Consider the following 14,118-nt stretch of genomic DNA (forward strand, 5'->3'; position numbering starts at 1 on the left):
AAAAATACAGCATTTAGTGTTATAAATGAGATCTGTTTTGCACAAAAGCTGTTGCACACAAACTTGCTGACCTGTTGGTGGGAGTTGTGAAAGGCTTTCAGAAAGGCAATTTGACTGTATCTGTGAGACCTTCCACATCCATGGGCTTGTTGTCACTTTCAAAGAACTGTAACAAGTGTGTGAAAGACCTCCTGCAAAGCTACACACTCTTCCTTATTGTATGTTCATTCATGTGTTTACTAATCGTATCCTTTCTATTTCTACTTTAGTAAGACCATTTAAGGGTAACTAATTTCCTCTTGTTTATTCTTGTCCTTACAGCACTAAACCACATTCATTTAGCTTGAACTCCTTGATCCATCACAGATAGAGTTTTAGAGATAGACACAGCAAAGGAACTAAGTAGAATCAGCAAGCATTTTGGGAAAAAGTATAATCAGATGTAATCATGTAGCAGTCTGTTCCTTGCCATTCCCATCAGCAACTGTTTGTTCTTGTTTCATTTCCTCGAAAAACTCCAAGATGTATTTTTCCTTGACTTTTCTTTGATTGTTGACTTAATGTCGTCTCTGGCCCTGTAAATACATGAAGCATAAAGTAAATTCAGGCATTTATTAATGAAGCAATTGCCATTAATACAAGCTACAGGGAGAGCAATAGGTGCTCAGAAGTTGTATATGACCTATTTTTGCTGCATCAACCAATTGACACATGTGCAAAGACAAAGAAATCCTGTTTACAGGATTGTCCCCAGTTACAGCAGTGGAAGCCAATAGCTTAGAAATGCAGGCTGTACATCTGAATGATACCCAGAGAGAGGAAGTCAGTCTCTTAGAGCTTGATTTTGGAAGTGTCAGGTATGTACCCAGCCTGTGCTGTCTCTTCAGCAGATGTTTGGGTGCATCATACCTGTGGCCTTTTGCGTGGCTCAACACACAGGGAATGTTTCATAGAATCATAGAATCATAGGTTCACAGGGGTTGGAAGGGACCTCTGAAGACTGAAGCGTCCAACCCCCCTGCTGCAGCAGGAACACCCAGGGCAGGTCACACAGGAACGTGTCCAGACAGGTCTTTAAAGACTCCAGAGAAAGAGACTCCACAACCTCTCTGGGCAGCCTGTCCCAGGGCTCTATCACCTTCACAGTAAAGAAGTTCTTCCTCATTTGAGGTGTTGTAGCTTCCTGTGTTGTCACTTGGTGCCTTTTTCCCTTGTCCTATCACAGGGCACCCCTGCAAAGAGACTGGCTCATTCTTGACATCCACCCTTCAGGTATTTGTAGACATTAACAAGGTCCCCTCTTAGCCTTCTCAAGGCTAAACAGCACCCAGTCTCTTATCCTTTATGACAGATCTTCCAAAACTAGGAGAGTATTTTAACCCCCAGGCATTGATAAATGCAGATTTAGAGAGAAGTATTGGAAAGGATTACTAATGCTTGAAGAGGGGGAACATTTTCATGCCAAGAAATTAAAATACGCCTTCTAAAAATAGCTTTTAGCTGGAGCTGGTCTAGTAAATAAGACAATTTACCTGGCCAAAATAGCCTTTACAGTGAGCTGGACACAGGGAGCAGTGGGTTCCAAACACACTTGTCTGCAGCGTTTCAGAGGAGCTCTGCCAAGGAACAAATGCAGAAGGTGAGGCCAGGTGGATCCCTCCAACTGTCATGTTTTGACATTCATCTTAGCTATTGGTTAGTTAGGAACCTGGAGGACATGGTACAGACTTTTGTTGATTAACCTGTTTTGATATTTTCCAGGTAGCATTTCTGAGAGAACAAGGGGAAAATTATTTCCCTATACTTTTTCAACACTTGGGCATTGAAAGTTGGGTTGGGCTGGTTTTTTTTAAATGAACAATATCAGTATAGGCGCCTGTGATGCAATCTCTTTAATGAGCCTAATGGATTTTTTAGTTGTTTCTGTTCTCTGTCTGGTCATAGTTTAGGAGATCTTTCAGGAACTTAATTAGCTTGGGAACTTTTTTTTTTTTCCTCTTTAAATCAAAGGTGGCTGAAATTACCAGTTCTTAGTGAGGTGGAACTGGGTGGCACGCAATGCTGCACAGAGGGTATGATTGTACAAATATTATTTGCTTATGAAACTCTAGTGAAAGCATAAAAACCCAGAAGTTCCCTTCTGTTTACAGGAACACATTGATCCTATTCATGTGAATAGTTCCTGATGTGATTTTAAATGAAGCATACCATTTACTCTGTACCCACTTGGATTTTGGAATTTACGTTCCACACTTCTCCCACAGGAACTGCTCGTTATGCAGTTCTGGCATTGGGAATCATAGAATGGTTTGGGTTGGAAGGGACCTAGAAGATCATCAGGTTTCAACCCCCCTGTATGGGCAGGGACACCTCCCACCAGATCAGGTTGCTCCAAGCCCCATCCAATCTGCCCTCAAACACCTCCATGGAGGGGGCATCAACAACCTCCCTGGACAACCTGTGTCATTGTCTCACCACCCTCACAGTAAAGAATTTCTTCTTGAAGTCCAACCTAAGTCTGCCCTCTTCCATTTTAAAACCATTGCCCCATATCCTCTCACTGCCCTCTCTGGTGAAAAGTCCTTCCCCAGCTTTCCTGCAGCCCCTTCAGGCCCTGGAAGGTGCTCTAAGGTCTCCCTGGAGCCTTCTCTCCAGGCTGAACACCCCAACTCTCCCAGCCTGTCTCCAGAGCAGAGCTGCTCCAGCCCTTTGATCATCTTTGCGGCCCTTCTCTGGACTTGCTCCAAGACCTCTTGGAATAACTCACAGCATTTCAAATTTTGCTACATGCAGATCAAGCTAGTGGAAATTGTTTGAATTCATGTCACTGGGATCAAGATATATCTTTTATTGATTCTTCATTGCCTAAATTATTAATTGTGCCCTGAAGGCGTTATGGGAATCTGATCCTCCCCTCTTATGGTCATAATTAACATAGAGAGACTTTTAAAATTCTGCCTGGAAGTAGCCTCTAACATTGGCAAGAAATTGGTTCATTCCTTTGGATAGAAGGCCTAATACCTCATTCTTAGTGTCTTTGAGGCTTTGCAAGGGGTATATAATTCCACCTGAAGAAAGTCAGTAACCAGGGTGTGAAATGCTGAGTTACTTCCTCCTATTGAAGCAAGATGCTGTTTTGTACAAGTGCTCACATGATTCCCACATAACCTCCCATTCTGAATAGCCTTGGGGAGGGATGAATTTGGACCTAGTCCTCATGCACAGGCACTGGAAGCCTCTTTCCTCTGTCTTGGCCAGGGCCTTACTGTAGAACAACAATAAGCTATGTTTAGGTAAGTGAGCAATTCCATTATTCACTCATATGAAGCAAAGTGTATTCCCTTCTGTCAGCCTTATTCTTGTTATTCAGACACTCTGATTTGCTGAAGACTTTGAGATAAAATTGACTGGGTCTGCACAACAGCAGCAGTTACATTTTTAGAGCTGTTATTATGCAAAAGCATTTGAAGTTGAACTCAGATCTCTAAGTGAAAATACTTAGATGTTTTCATACTGCATTTGTGCCTGGCCAGATTTTACACCTAAATTACACCACTTGAACAAAGTAGGTTAATGTTATTAATTATGTCCACATATTGTTTACTGGTTTCTTCCATGATCATCTGTGCCTGTTCTGCATTATCTTCTGCAAACTGCATAATTTGTGCTTTGAGGAAGCACCATCATCAACCTGCCTGCCAAGAAGAAAAGTACAAATAATGGAGGATGGTCACTTGGAAAAGAGATGTGTTGACATGTTTAGATTAAAGGTCCTGTCTTTATAGATACATTTCTTAAAATCTAGTGGAGACAAACATTATGGGATAGGAATAAACTCATTTCCTGTCAGAAGCGTATTTCACTCTCAGCAACTGCTGCAGCATCCTGGCAGATGACAATACCAATGAGACTGTTTCTTCTTGAATGCCAGTCTATAGAAGATGCACATCTCTTGCAAAAAGTCAACGTTCATAAGTTCATAAGTTCAAGATGCATTTACGTATGTATATTTAGGTTATGTCAGTTCTAAGAAATCATTTTCCTACCTTCTGACCCTGCCATGAAGACCAGATAGAGAACCAAAGCACCAGCAGCAGATTTGCCATTTGTTGCTGTGCAGAAGTTTCTCCTTGGCAGCTGTCCTGCTTGCTGGCTGTGTTTCACACCAGGTTTTTATGTGGCAAGGTGCTCTCCCAGCAGCCCACGAGCCCACCAAGTGCACTCCAGGTGGGGGGCTTCTGTACACACAGGTTTCCTGGTATGAGAGTGTTGCATAAAAAATCCAAAGCTCTGCACGGTCCATTCCGTGGCACTTCAGAATTTCCTAGCTTCTGCTGCTGTGTATTTTTAATTACCTCTTTAAATTGTGAGTATTATTCATCACTTGCTGTTTGCACTTCTTCATGGGATATTAGTTTTAAGCAACAATGCTAAGCTTGCACTTGGAAATCAATACAGCATTGCCAGGCATCCCTCCCAACCCAAAACAAAGAGACTTCCCCCCGAGTGTAGAATTTCTGTTCAGCTCTTTGCATTGACTTGAAATGCCTCGTGCAAAAACTTTTACCCAACTTAATTATGGGAACTTTTCACCCCAATGGTAGGGACCGTATTTTGCTATGACTCTAATAACTTTATTTAGCCAGTGTCTTCCAAAGGCAAGACATAGCTAGTTTCTATTGTTCTCTGAAAGGATTTTGTCATAATCAGTTTGGCTAAAGGGATTTAGATCTAGTCATTCAACAGGAAACAGTGAGCTTAAAATGACTGAGGCATTGTCACCTAAGTGACTTAAGCTCTTCTGAAAATGTTGTTTGATCAGAATATGAATAGAGAAAGTATCTGACAATAAGAGTTGTAGAAACACCTGATTCAATAACCACTTAAGAAGTTACTTGTTTTTCACCTCATGCATGTAGGATAATCATAGGTGTTTAAAACAGAAGATAAACACGTCTTTTTACTGGTACTATTCAGTATTTTAATCAACGACCTGGATGAGGGAACAGAGTGTGCCCTCAGCAAATTGGCTGATGACACTAAACTGGGAGGAGTGGCTGACACAGCAGAAGGCTGTGCTGCCATTCAGAGAGACCTGGACAGGCTGGAGAGTTGGGAGGGGAGAAACTTGATGAAATGCAACGAGGGCAAGTGCAGAGTCTTTGCATCTGGGGAAGAACAAGCCCATGGACCAGTACAGGCTGGGGGCTGAGCTGCTGGAGAGCAGTGTAGGAGAAAGGGACCTGGGGGTCCTGGTAGACAGGAGGATGACCATGAGCCAGCAATGTGCCCTTGTGGCCAAGAAGGCCAATGGCATCCTGGGGTGCATTAGAAAGGGGGTGGTTAGTAGGTCAAGAGAGGTTCTCCTCCCCCTCTGTTCTGCCCTGGTGAGGCCACATCTGGAATATTGTGTCCAGTTCTGGGCCCCTCAGTTTAAGAAGGAGAGGGAACTGCTTGAAAGAGTCCAGGGCAGAGCCACAGAGATGATGAAGGGAGTGGAACATCTCCCTGATGAGGAAAGGCTGAGCTGGGTCTCTTGAGCTTGGAGAAGAGGAGACTGAGGGGTGACCTCATCCATGTTTACAAATATGTTAAGGGGGAGTGTCAGGAGGATGGAGCCAGGCTTTGTTCAGTGATATCCAGTGACAGGACAAGGGGCAGTGGGTGCAAACTGTAACATGGGAGGTTCCACATAAACATCAGAAAAAACTTCTTTCCTGTGAGAGTGACAGAGCCCTGGGACAGGCTGCCCAGAGAGGCTGTGGAGTCTCCTTCTCTGGAGACATTCCAAACCCACTTGGATCCTGTGTGATGTGCTCTGGGTGACCCTGCTCTGGCAGGAGGGTTGGACTGGATGATTTTTCCGGTTCCCTTCCAACCCCTAAGATTCTGTGATTCTGTGAACCCCAGCTTCCTCAGCCTGTCCTCATAAGAGAGGTGTTCCAGTGGACCTGGTGTCCTCTGGACATGCTCCTCTTGACAGGTTGTTCAGCCTGGAGAAGAGAAGACTCTGGGGGGACCTTACAGCAACCTTGCAACACCTGAAAAGGGCCTATAAGAAGGCTGGGGAAGAGCTGGTCACAGGGTATGTGACCATGATAGGATAATGGGTGATGGTTTCAAGCTAGAGAAGGGTAGATTGAGGTTGGACATGAGGAAAAAGTTCTTTACTATGAGGGTGGTGGATCACTGTAATGGGTTGCCTGGAGAAGTGGTGGAGGCCCCATCCCTGAAGACATTCAAGGTCAGGCTTGATGGGGCTCTGAGCAATCTGGTCTAGTGTGAGATGTCCCTGCTTCTTGTAGGGGGGCTGGACTAGATGGCCTTTAGAGGTCCTTTCCAACCCAAGACATTCTGTGATTCCATGATTTATCTCCTTTACATTCTGAGGATGAGGTCTAGCAGGTTGTGTAATGCAGTTCCATGGGATGGGAATAGGAGCAAAGTGTGGGTGGAATCCTTGTCATCTCGCACAAGAGCTTGTTCAAACAGTGCCAAAAATTCCCTTTTCATCTTGCACCATGTACAAACATGAGCTATTTGTGTAGAATGCGGAGTGGTTTCTTGTTGGAAAAGACCAAAGAAGAACAAATATCAAGGCATTTGCTCAACATTCCCATTTTCTCCAGGGTTTGCTGCACATATTCCAGCCATTTCTCTGTCAATCGCCGTGTCCCAGGCAGGTGCGTGGCTGTACAACTGGAGTTCTGTTTCTTAGGACTTCCCCTGATGTAGTCCTCCCTACTCAATGGAACTAGGGCTAGTCCTTAATGTTTATCAGGTTTCCCTGCTTATTTAAGGTAGTGAAAAGCCTTGTTCATTGCCAGATTCTCAGCTTCCATGCTGAGCACCACCACTGCTATAACCTCAGAACTTCTGTCACTTACCATTATTTGTTCATTAGTTTCTTTCTGGGAATTTTTTCACCCAGACTCCTGGAAACCCTGAGTCTGGCAAGAGAAGAGGAAGAAAGTAGATAATTTTAAGAATTTCTCACGTTGGAAACCATCTGCACTCACCAGAGGCAAGAATTTCTTGTTGTCATTAGCTGCCCCACACAACTCAGCCACCCCGTGTCCCTCTGAGAACCCACTTCATGAGACAAATTGAAAGAAAATGCATCCCCTTTTTCAGTTCTGTGTTGCAATGAGGAAATTAATAACACACAACATTCAAGTGAAAATATTTCAACAACCATTTATTAGGTACATAAGCAGAAACACTTCAAATAAATAAATAAATAAATGCATAAGTAAATACATAAAGAAATAAATATTTAAGATGAACTACCTTCTTATGCAAAAGTAAAGACATTAAAATAAATATGTAAATAAATAAAGTGCTTTTTTCTAATCACATGGTGGCATTAGAAGATATATGTTTATACCTTCACAACACTCATTCACAATAAAGAGTATCTTGGAAATGTTGGCACAAAACCTGATGTCTCAGAATTTTGGCTTCCTGATTTTGCAAGCTGCCTTCTCCTGGTGAGTTGCCCACTGTGAGTGGTGATGACCTTAGGTATAGGTTATGCTCCCTATCCATGCTTTGCTGGAGAGAAGGAGCCACTCATCTCTTCCTAAACTGTTAGCTAGAAGGGAAGGTGTTATTTAGTGAAAGCTCTGCTGAGAGTGCACTGCACTGATCCAGCTGTGTTCAGCAAAAATGACTCCAGAATCATCTCCATCTCCTTTCACAAGCCATTTTTTCTGACAGCTTTTTCTAGTGTCAGTGGCTTCTGTCCTACATAATGAGACTTCTTTAAAAGACCTAAAGTACTGTTGTCAACCAGGGAGAGAACCAGGGAATCCAGACTCTTTAGATGCTGTTAGAGGTAGGTAACGGTAGGAGGCAAGAAGAGGTGAGCTGCCAGAAGCTGGATGAGTGTCTCTCACATTTTTGTGATCCTGGAAGAGTTAGGACATTTTTCCTCTTCGTCTTAGGACACAGTCGGTGGTTTGTCATTTTTCCTAGAAAGAAAGAAAATGGAAAAGGAGACAGTTAGAACTTGTCCATGGAACAGGTATCATTCACTGGAACCCGTTGAAATCAACCACTGAGGGTTTGAGCTTCAGTGTCCAAGGCCCTTAAGAGCTGTTCCTGAAGCCAAGGGACACTGGAGCACCATGATCTCTTCACAGGTGCTCAATAACTGAGGGCTTCCTTAGCTTGATGTCCTACTTCACACCTCTTGGGCCTGATATTTACACCCCTCTCCCTAAACACACACACACCCCCCATCTGGATGCCATTAGTTTTGAGAACCTGATTCTTGCTTTCTCCCATTGACAGCAAGAGAAAACCCGTCGGTTAATCCCTGGATTTTCTGAGCACTTGAGCTGCAGGTTTTCAAAATTCTTGTGCCCTCTGAGAGACGCGGCCGCCGTTCCCGTGGGGGGTGTGACACCCTGATCAATTGAACCTACTGCTGTCATTAAAGTTCAAGGCGATCACGGTGTTTGTCCCACTGAAGTGAGCACAAATGGTAGCAACTGCCTGAGGGTACAGAATCCAAGTAATTTTGGTAAGCCCTGCTCACTGAGGACAAAGGACTCACTTGTCCAGAATAGTTTTGATGACCAGCTTCACCCAGGGAGCCGTGGGCTCCAGGCACACCTCTCTGCCGTCTGTCAGGGTAGCTCTGCAACAGAGAGAAAAGGAAGGGAAAAGGTTTACTCAGGGAATTCCAAACCCTTTTCTCTCATAATACCATTCTAGGTGTACACTTAACACCTTCTCCTTTATTTTAAGCTGTATCAGTTGAGGCTGTAGCCTAACATAAGGTTGTGGGTTTTAAAAAATGTTTTGTATCTTCTCACGTGTTCGTTTGAATGCATGAAACCCTTTGCAGGACCTGCACTCTTTGCAGGATTTCTGCTTTCTTTTTCTTCCAGCTTGCTTTTGATTTGTGATGGTGTTTAACCGAAGGGGGCTAAATCTTTACATCTTGATTCAGAAATTACGTTGCCCAGTCCATAGAAATTTTGTTCCAGTAGGAGTTCTGGAATTGTGAGCACATGCTATGGTTTGTATACTAATGGTAGCTTTGTGATCATAATGGGATCATAGTTTTTACCTAGCCATTAAGGTGGATGTATTGATCACTTGCTCAGCATGACTCCATGCATTTAACTCTCTTCTCTTACACTGGTAGAATTCAGAGTTCTAGGAAGTTATTTGCTGTCTGATGACTGTGGATTTAGGTTGAAATATTGTACGTGTTGCTTGAAAAGCAGAAAATGGCAAGCACAACATGTGACTTAGAACATGTAGAATATTGTTTGTAAGAGCAACAAGCAATGCAGTTCTGCATTCTGAGTAGCCGTGCCTGGTGGCTTGTCGCATCTTTTAAAGAACACTTAGGTCATCTTTACATTTCCTTCTTGTTAAGTAACCAGGAGGATTTTGCAAAAGCACTTACATGACTTCAGTGTTCTCGCAGTGAGGTCCACTCGGGAAGAGGTTCAAGTTACTAATGAACTTGGGATGGATGAACTTGGAGTGGGTGCCTATGCACAGGCACCGCAGCTCACCTGCTGAGCGGGGCAGGGCTTTGCCTGTAGAACGAGAAGGAGAAAGCAGAGGTGACTGTTTCACTGCTCCACAGGAAGCACAATATGTTCTTTTTGCTTATAGTATTGGAATAGTTACTTGCTGAACTTGTAAGACAGAGTAGTAAGTTACCCTTCAGCATTTTTCTAGTCTAGTGGGAGGTGTTCCTGCTCATAGCAGGGAGGTTGGAACCTGATCATCTTTAAGGTCCCTTCCAACCTTCACCATTCTATGATTTTCACTAGCAACTAGTAAGGAGAGCTTTAGGAAGGATTTCTTTACCTTTTGTTCCAATAGCTGAGATCAGGAGAAGAATCAGGACAGCTGCCACAGCCTTGCCTGTCATGATGCAAGAGTGTGTCTTCCTTGTGTCGCCTGGGTCTGGTTCTGAGGTGAGATCCTGCAGCCCCGAGTGTGGCCAGTGGCTGTGCTGGGGAACCTGCCCTGCTTATATACTAGTGCCTTGGCCTCCCTCACCCACTCCAGCCTCATGGGTGGGTCATACCAATGGAAACTCCAAATCTGTCAGATGCTGCTGTGACATGAGTCACAGGTGAGTGGGGAAGCCCCTTTCCCTAGATAATCATGAAATTGCTTTTCATTAACACAACCCACTTTGTTAGTGAAAGGAATATGAAAACGTAGACTATGTACAAAATTGCTCTGTACTTAACTGTGTGGGATCTATAGGGGTTTTGTAACATTCTATGTCTTGTCATTATTCTCATCTGTACTTTGGTACTTTTGCTGTCATTATTATGCCACTCTTTGAATATTTCCATTTCTGGTGGAAGACATTCCATCTGCAACTTTCCATCTGTGTGTTTGGGCTTTGACCCTTATCCATTTTAAGACATGATAGAAGTAGGACTCAACACGCTGTAGAAATGATAGATACTAGAATGGATTTTGATGAGCTCTCCTTGACCTTACATGGAATTACATGTTAACAAGTCTTTCTTTATATGCTGATATAACTTCTGCAGAATTACTTACAGTACTTGGTGATACATTAAAACCTGGCATCACTGAAATAAGCAACAGGACCCAGGCTGACTTTTTAGTATCCTTGAGAATGTATGGAATATATTTTTGTGGTATCATGAATTGCTGAATTTCTTTGCCTGATCAGGTGGAATTTTTTTTGAGGATGACTGTTGCTCCTGAAGCCAAACCTTGTTAACTGTTTGCTGCTTTGAATTTGGGCAGAGGAAAATTCTAAAAGCTGCTGCAGGATTCTGCTTCTGAAATAAATTGAGGCACTTTTGCAAACATGATTTTTTTCCCTGTAAAGAGAAAATGTATTCTGATCCTTATAAAATTAAAGGAAAAGGGAAGATGGGATCATGAAGGAGGATTATTCAGATGAAGTTAGAGATGTACAACCCTTTTAATTAACAATAAAATTAACAATTTTTATAAATACTAAAAATACAAGTGGGCTTTCTTGAGTTAAACATTAAAGAATCCCATTATTGTTCTTCTGCCAGGTAATGGAAACAGGGAAAGAGACAATACATAGGACCCGATATGAATGAATACAGGTTATTGTTCTCATCAGGAAGGACACAGAGGTGAATGTATGCTGAAATTCACTAAATATTACCATTTATATCAGTATCTGTAGTGTTAGGCAATTAAGTTTACATTCTTAGAAGACGTGTTCTGAATAGTAGCCTAGTGAGATGTGTAGATATGGAATTAAACACCTGCTTTTCCTGTAAATGTTCAGCTTGCAGTGACCATAGCTGGATTAGATAAGGTGAGCACATAAGCACTTAATTACAGCCCTTCTGTGTCAAACCAGAGCTCTGCCTAGTGAGTATATTCTCTTCAGCCATGGCCATCAGCAGGTATCTGGGAATGCATAAGAAAAGATCAAGTGTGTTTGAGACTTCATTAACTCAATGATAGCTTCTGTACTGGCTGTACAATGAAGGTGTTACTCTTAGTCTTCTTTGCATAAAACCCACTGCAGGTTGTGTTTTAAGGAAGCATGATTTCTGCTGTCTTGATCCAGACAGATAAGATGTTTGTGGCTCTTGCATGTGCCTACTCAAACATAAAGAAAGGGCTCAGGTGTCTTACATCGATCACATGGGGCAACGATTACACTAAGTCAAATCTTGACGTGCAGCAAGGGGGAACAACTCAGTGGGGTTGTCTGAGCCTGTCTGGCTTGTGATTTAAGAGGCAGTGAGCTGAAGACACTGCCTGCAAAAAACCCGCAGCCAGCAAAGATAAAATTCCTTTTGTGGTTATAGAGAGAAGTCAGAAAAGATGAACCATAAATAAATGATCACATGTGGTTTTTTGTAAGCTATTCTGAGTTGGGACTGAGAGAGGAGCCGCTGTTTCAATTTATCTGCTAGGATTTCGTTTTGGAAAAATAGAATCATAGAATCATACAATGGTGAAAGCTGGAAGGAACCTTCAGGATCATCAGGTTTTGAAGTCCCTGCTAAGAGCAGGGACACCTCCCACCAGACCAGGCTGCACAAGCCTCATCCAACCTGGCCTTAAACATATCCAGGGAGGGGGCAGCCACAACCTCCCTGCGCAACCTATTCCATTACCTAATGGTGAAGAATTTCTTCCTGATGTCTAACCTAAATCTCCCCTCTTTTCAGTTTAAAACCATTACCTCTTGTCCTTTCACTGCCCTCTCTGGTGAAAAGCCCCTCCCCAGCTTTCCTGGAGCCCCTTCAGGTACTAGAAGGTGCTCTGAGGGCTCCCTGGAGCCTTCTCTTCTCCAGAACAGTTGGGGCTGAGTAGCCCCAACTCTCTCAGCCTGTCTCCAGAGCAGAGGTGCTCCAGCCCTTTGATCATCTTTGTGGCCCTTCGATCATCTTTGTGGCCCTTCTCTGCACCCTCTCCAACAGCTGCATATCTTTCCTGTGCTGAGGGCTCCAGAGATGGACACAGGTGCAGCCTCACCAGAACAGAGTAAGAGGGGCAGAACCATGAGGCAAGTGAATTAAAAGCTGCTGAATTTCTAATGCATAGAGTCTCTGGCTGAAGAAAATATTTCTTAAGCCTTAAATATGAGTATCAGAAACAATATCTGGTAGCCTCCGGATGAATGAACACTTTCTTTGTTATAAGGGTCATAAATGTAGTTATTGGAAGGCTTCAATTTTCTTGTTATCAGGCTGCCTTAACACCTATCAAATGATAAGATTTCTGAGAAATGATGGGCTTATCAGCAGTATGTGGCACACAAGAATGCAGACTATCCTGCCTCCAGCTTTTGACCTTGATGTGTGGTAAAGAAGTCACATCAGTTACGCTACGGCATAGCCAAGGGCAAGAGAGAGCTTGAGGTACCTGAGTGAAGAAAATGGAGTTTCTCAGATAATTTCCTGTGTGCTCTTCTCCAGCTTTCCCTGATTTGTGATTTGGCCTGGCACTTTACACATCCTTATGCTCCAATGAGCAGTGGGGGATTTCTGTCCCCTTAGGATCCCCTTGCACTGCTTTGTCCTCATCTCCCTCAGCGACTGGTCATGGGGATCTTTAGAAATACTGCCTCATGCCTGGAATTTTACATTCAAACATGTAAAAGATGATTTAGAGATAGCTGAGAGCTGAGTCAGTGAATGTGACAACCCTCATTGGGATTTTTTTTAATAGTCGGGTCAGCAGGAAAGGGTAGTCCTGCTTGATCTTTAGATTTCCTACAGGCAAATTCTTCCTCTTGTTCTCTTCCTCTTCTGTGACTGTGCATGCAAAACACAGGCAGGTTACAGGTCTGCAAAGGAAAAGTGTCTCAGCTTCTTTGGGTCTTTGTCTGGCAGCCTGGGTCTTTTAATGTCATCTGTATTTTGGAGGTGAGACTGTTGCTGCTGTGAACCTTACCCAAGGCACCTTGACTGACTTGAGACAGCCAAATAGAGAACTGACTCACAGTTAAAAATAGCACAGATATATGCCTTTTCCCTCTAACTATTTCTTAATTAGATAGCAGCAAAACAAGATTTTGCAGTTGCCAGCTGTCACACTGAATTACTCTTATATGAAAGACATGGAATAAACAGCAAAAGCTGTAAACAGCAGAGGAACCACCAGTCACATGTTTAGTACCTATCTGCCTGATCAGCTTCAGCCGTGTCTGGGTCAGCTCAAAAACATTTGTTCCCTTTTGTTTAGTTAATATGCACTTCTGAAAGCCTAACTCATTTTGTTGAGGTCTCCTTCCCAGGAAAGGCTCCCAGAAATTCAAGTGGCTGACTCTGACCCTCTTCCTGAAGCTGTTTATGCTTTCTATTTGCCACCATTAACAAGGACAGAAACGGCATTCATTTTTTTCTAGAAGTGCTGCACATGGAGTGAAGTGTATTTTCTGAATCAGTCCTCTACTGGGCAGATGTTACAAAGGTCACTGGGCAAGTGCTTTCACAAAGGAGTATAGTCATAACATTGCACAAAGTCTTCTGAGAACAAAGACTCAACCAGTACCACAGTGCTACTTCCTGACAGTGCAGGAGATGATGATCCCTATTCCTGTTTTTTCCGTGCAGCCCATGATTCTTGCTGCAGAGAAGTACAGTTGCAACACCTGTG

General features: G+C 43.2%; 2 protein-coding genes across 2 annotated transcripts; both read right to left on the reverse strand.

Annotated features, from left to right (window-relative positions):
* Nucleotides 1-499: 499 nt before the first annotated feature.
* LOC127384180 (interleukin-8-like) lies at nucleotides 500-4,915 on the reverse strand. Its single transcript, XM_051618263.1, has 5 exons — nucleotides 4,896-4,915; nucleotides 4,047-4,153; nucleotides 3,164-3,266; nucleotides 1,533-1,616; nucleotides 500-575 (listed from the first exon to the last, which is right to left on the reverse strand). The coding sequence occupies exons 1-5, from the start codon at nucleotides 4,913-4,915 to the stop codon at nucleotides 500-502; spliced, it is 390 nt and encodes a 129-aa protein (XP_051474223.1).
* A 3,027-nt stretch (nucleotides 4,916-7,942) lies between these two features.
* LOC127384181 (interleukin-8-like) lies at nucleotides 7,943-9,901 on the reverse strand. Its single transcript, XM_051618264.1, has 4 exons — nucleotides 9,838-9,901; nucleotides 9,425-9,560; nucleotides 8,561-8,644; nucleotides 7,943-7,973 (listed from the first exon to the last, which is right to left on the reverse strand). Exons 1-4 carry the CDS (start codon nucleotides 9,899-9,901, stop codon nucleotides 7,943-7,945), a joined length of 315 nt encoding a protein of 104 aa, XP_051474224.1.
* Nucleotides 9,902-14,118: the final 4,217 nt, after the last annotated feature.

Source organism: Apus apus, chromosome 4 (assembly GCF_020740795.1).
Source record: "Apus apus isolate bApuApu2 chromosome 4, bApuApu2.pri.cur, whole genome shotgun sequence".
Classification (NCBI taxonomy): Eukaryota; Metazoa; Chordata; class Aves; order Apodiformes; family Apodidae; genus Apus; species Apus apus.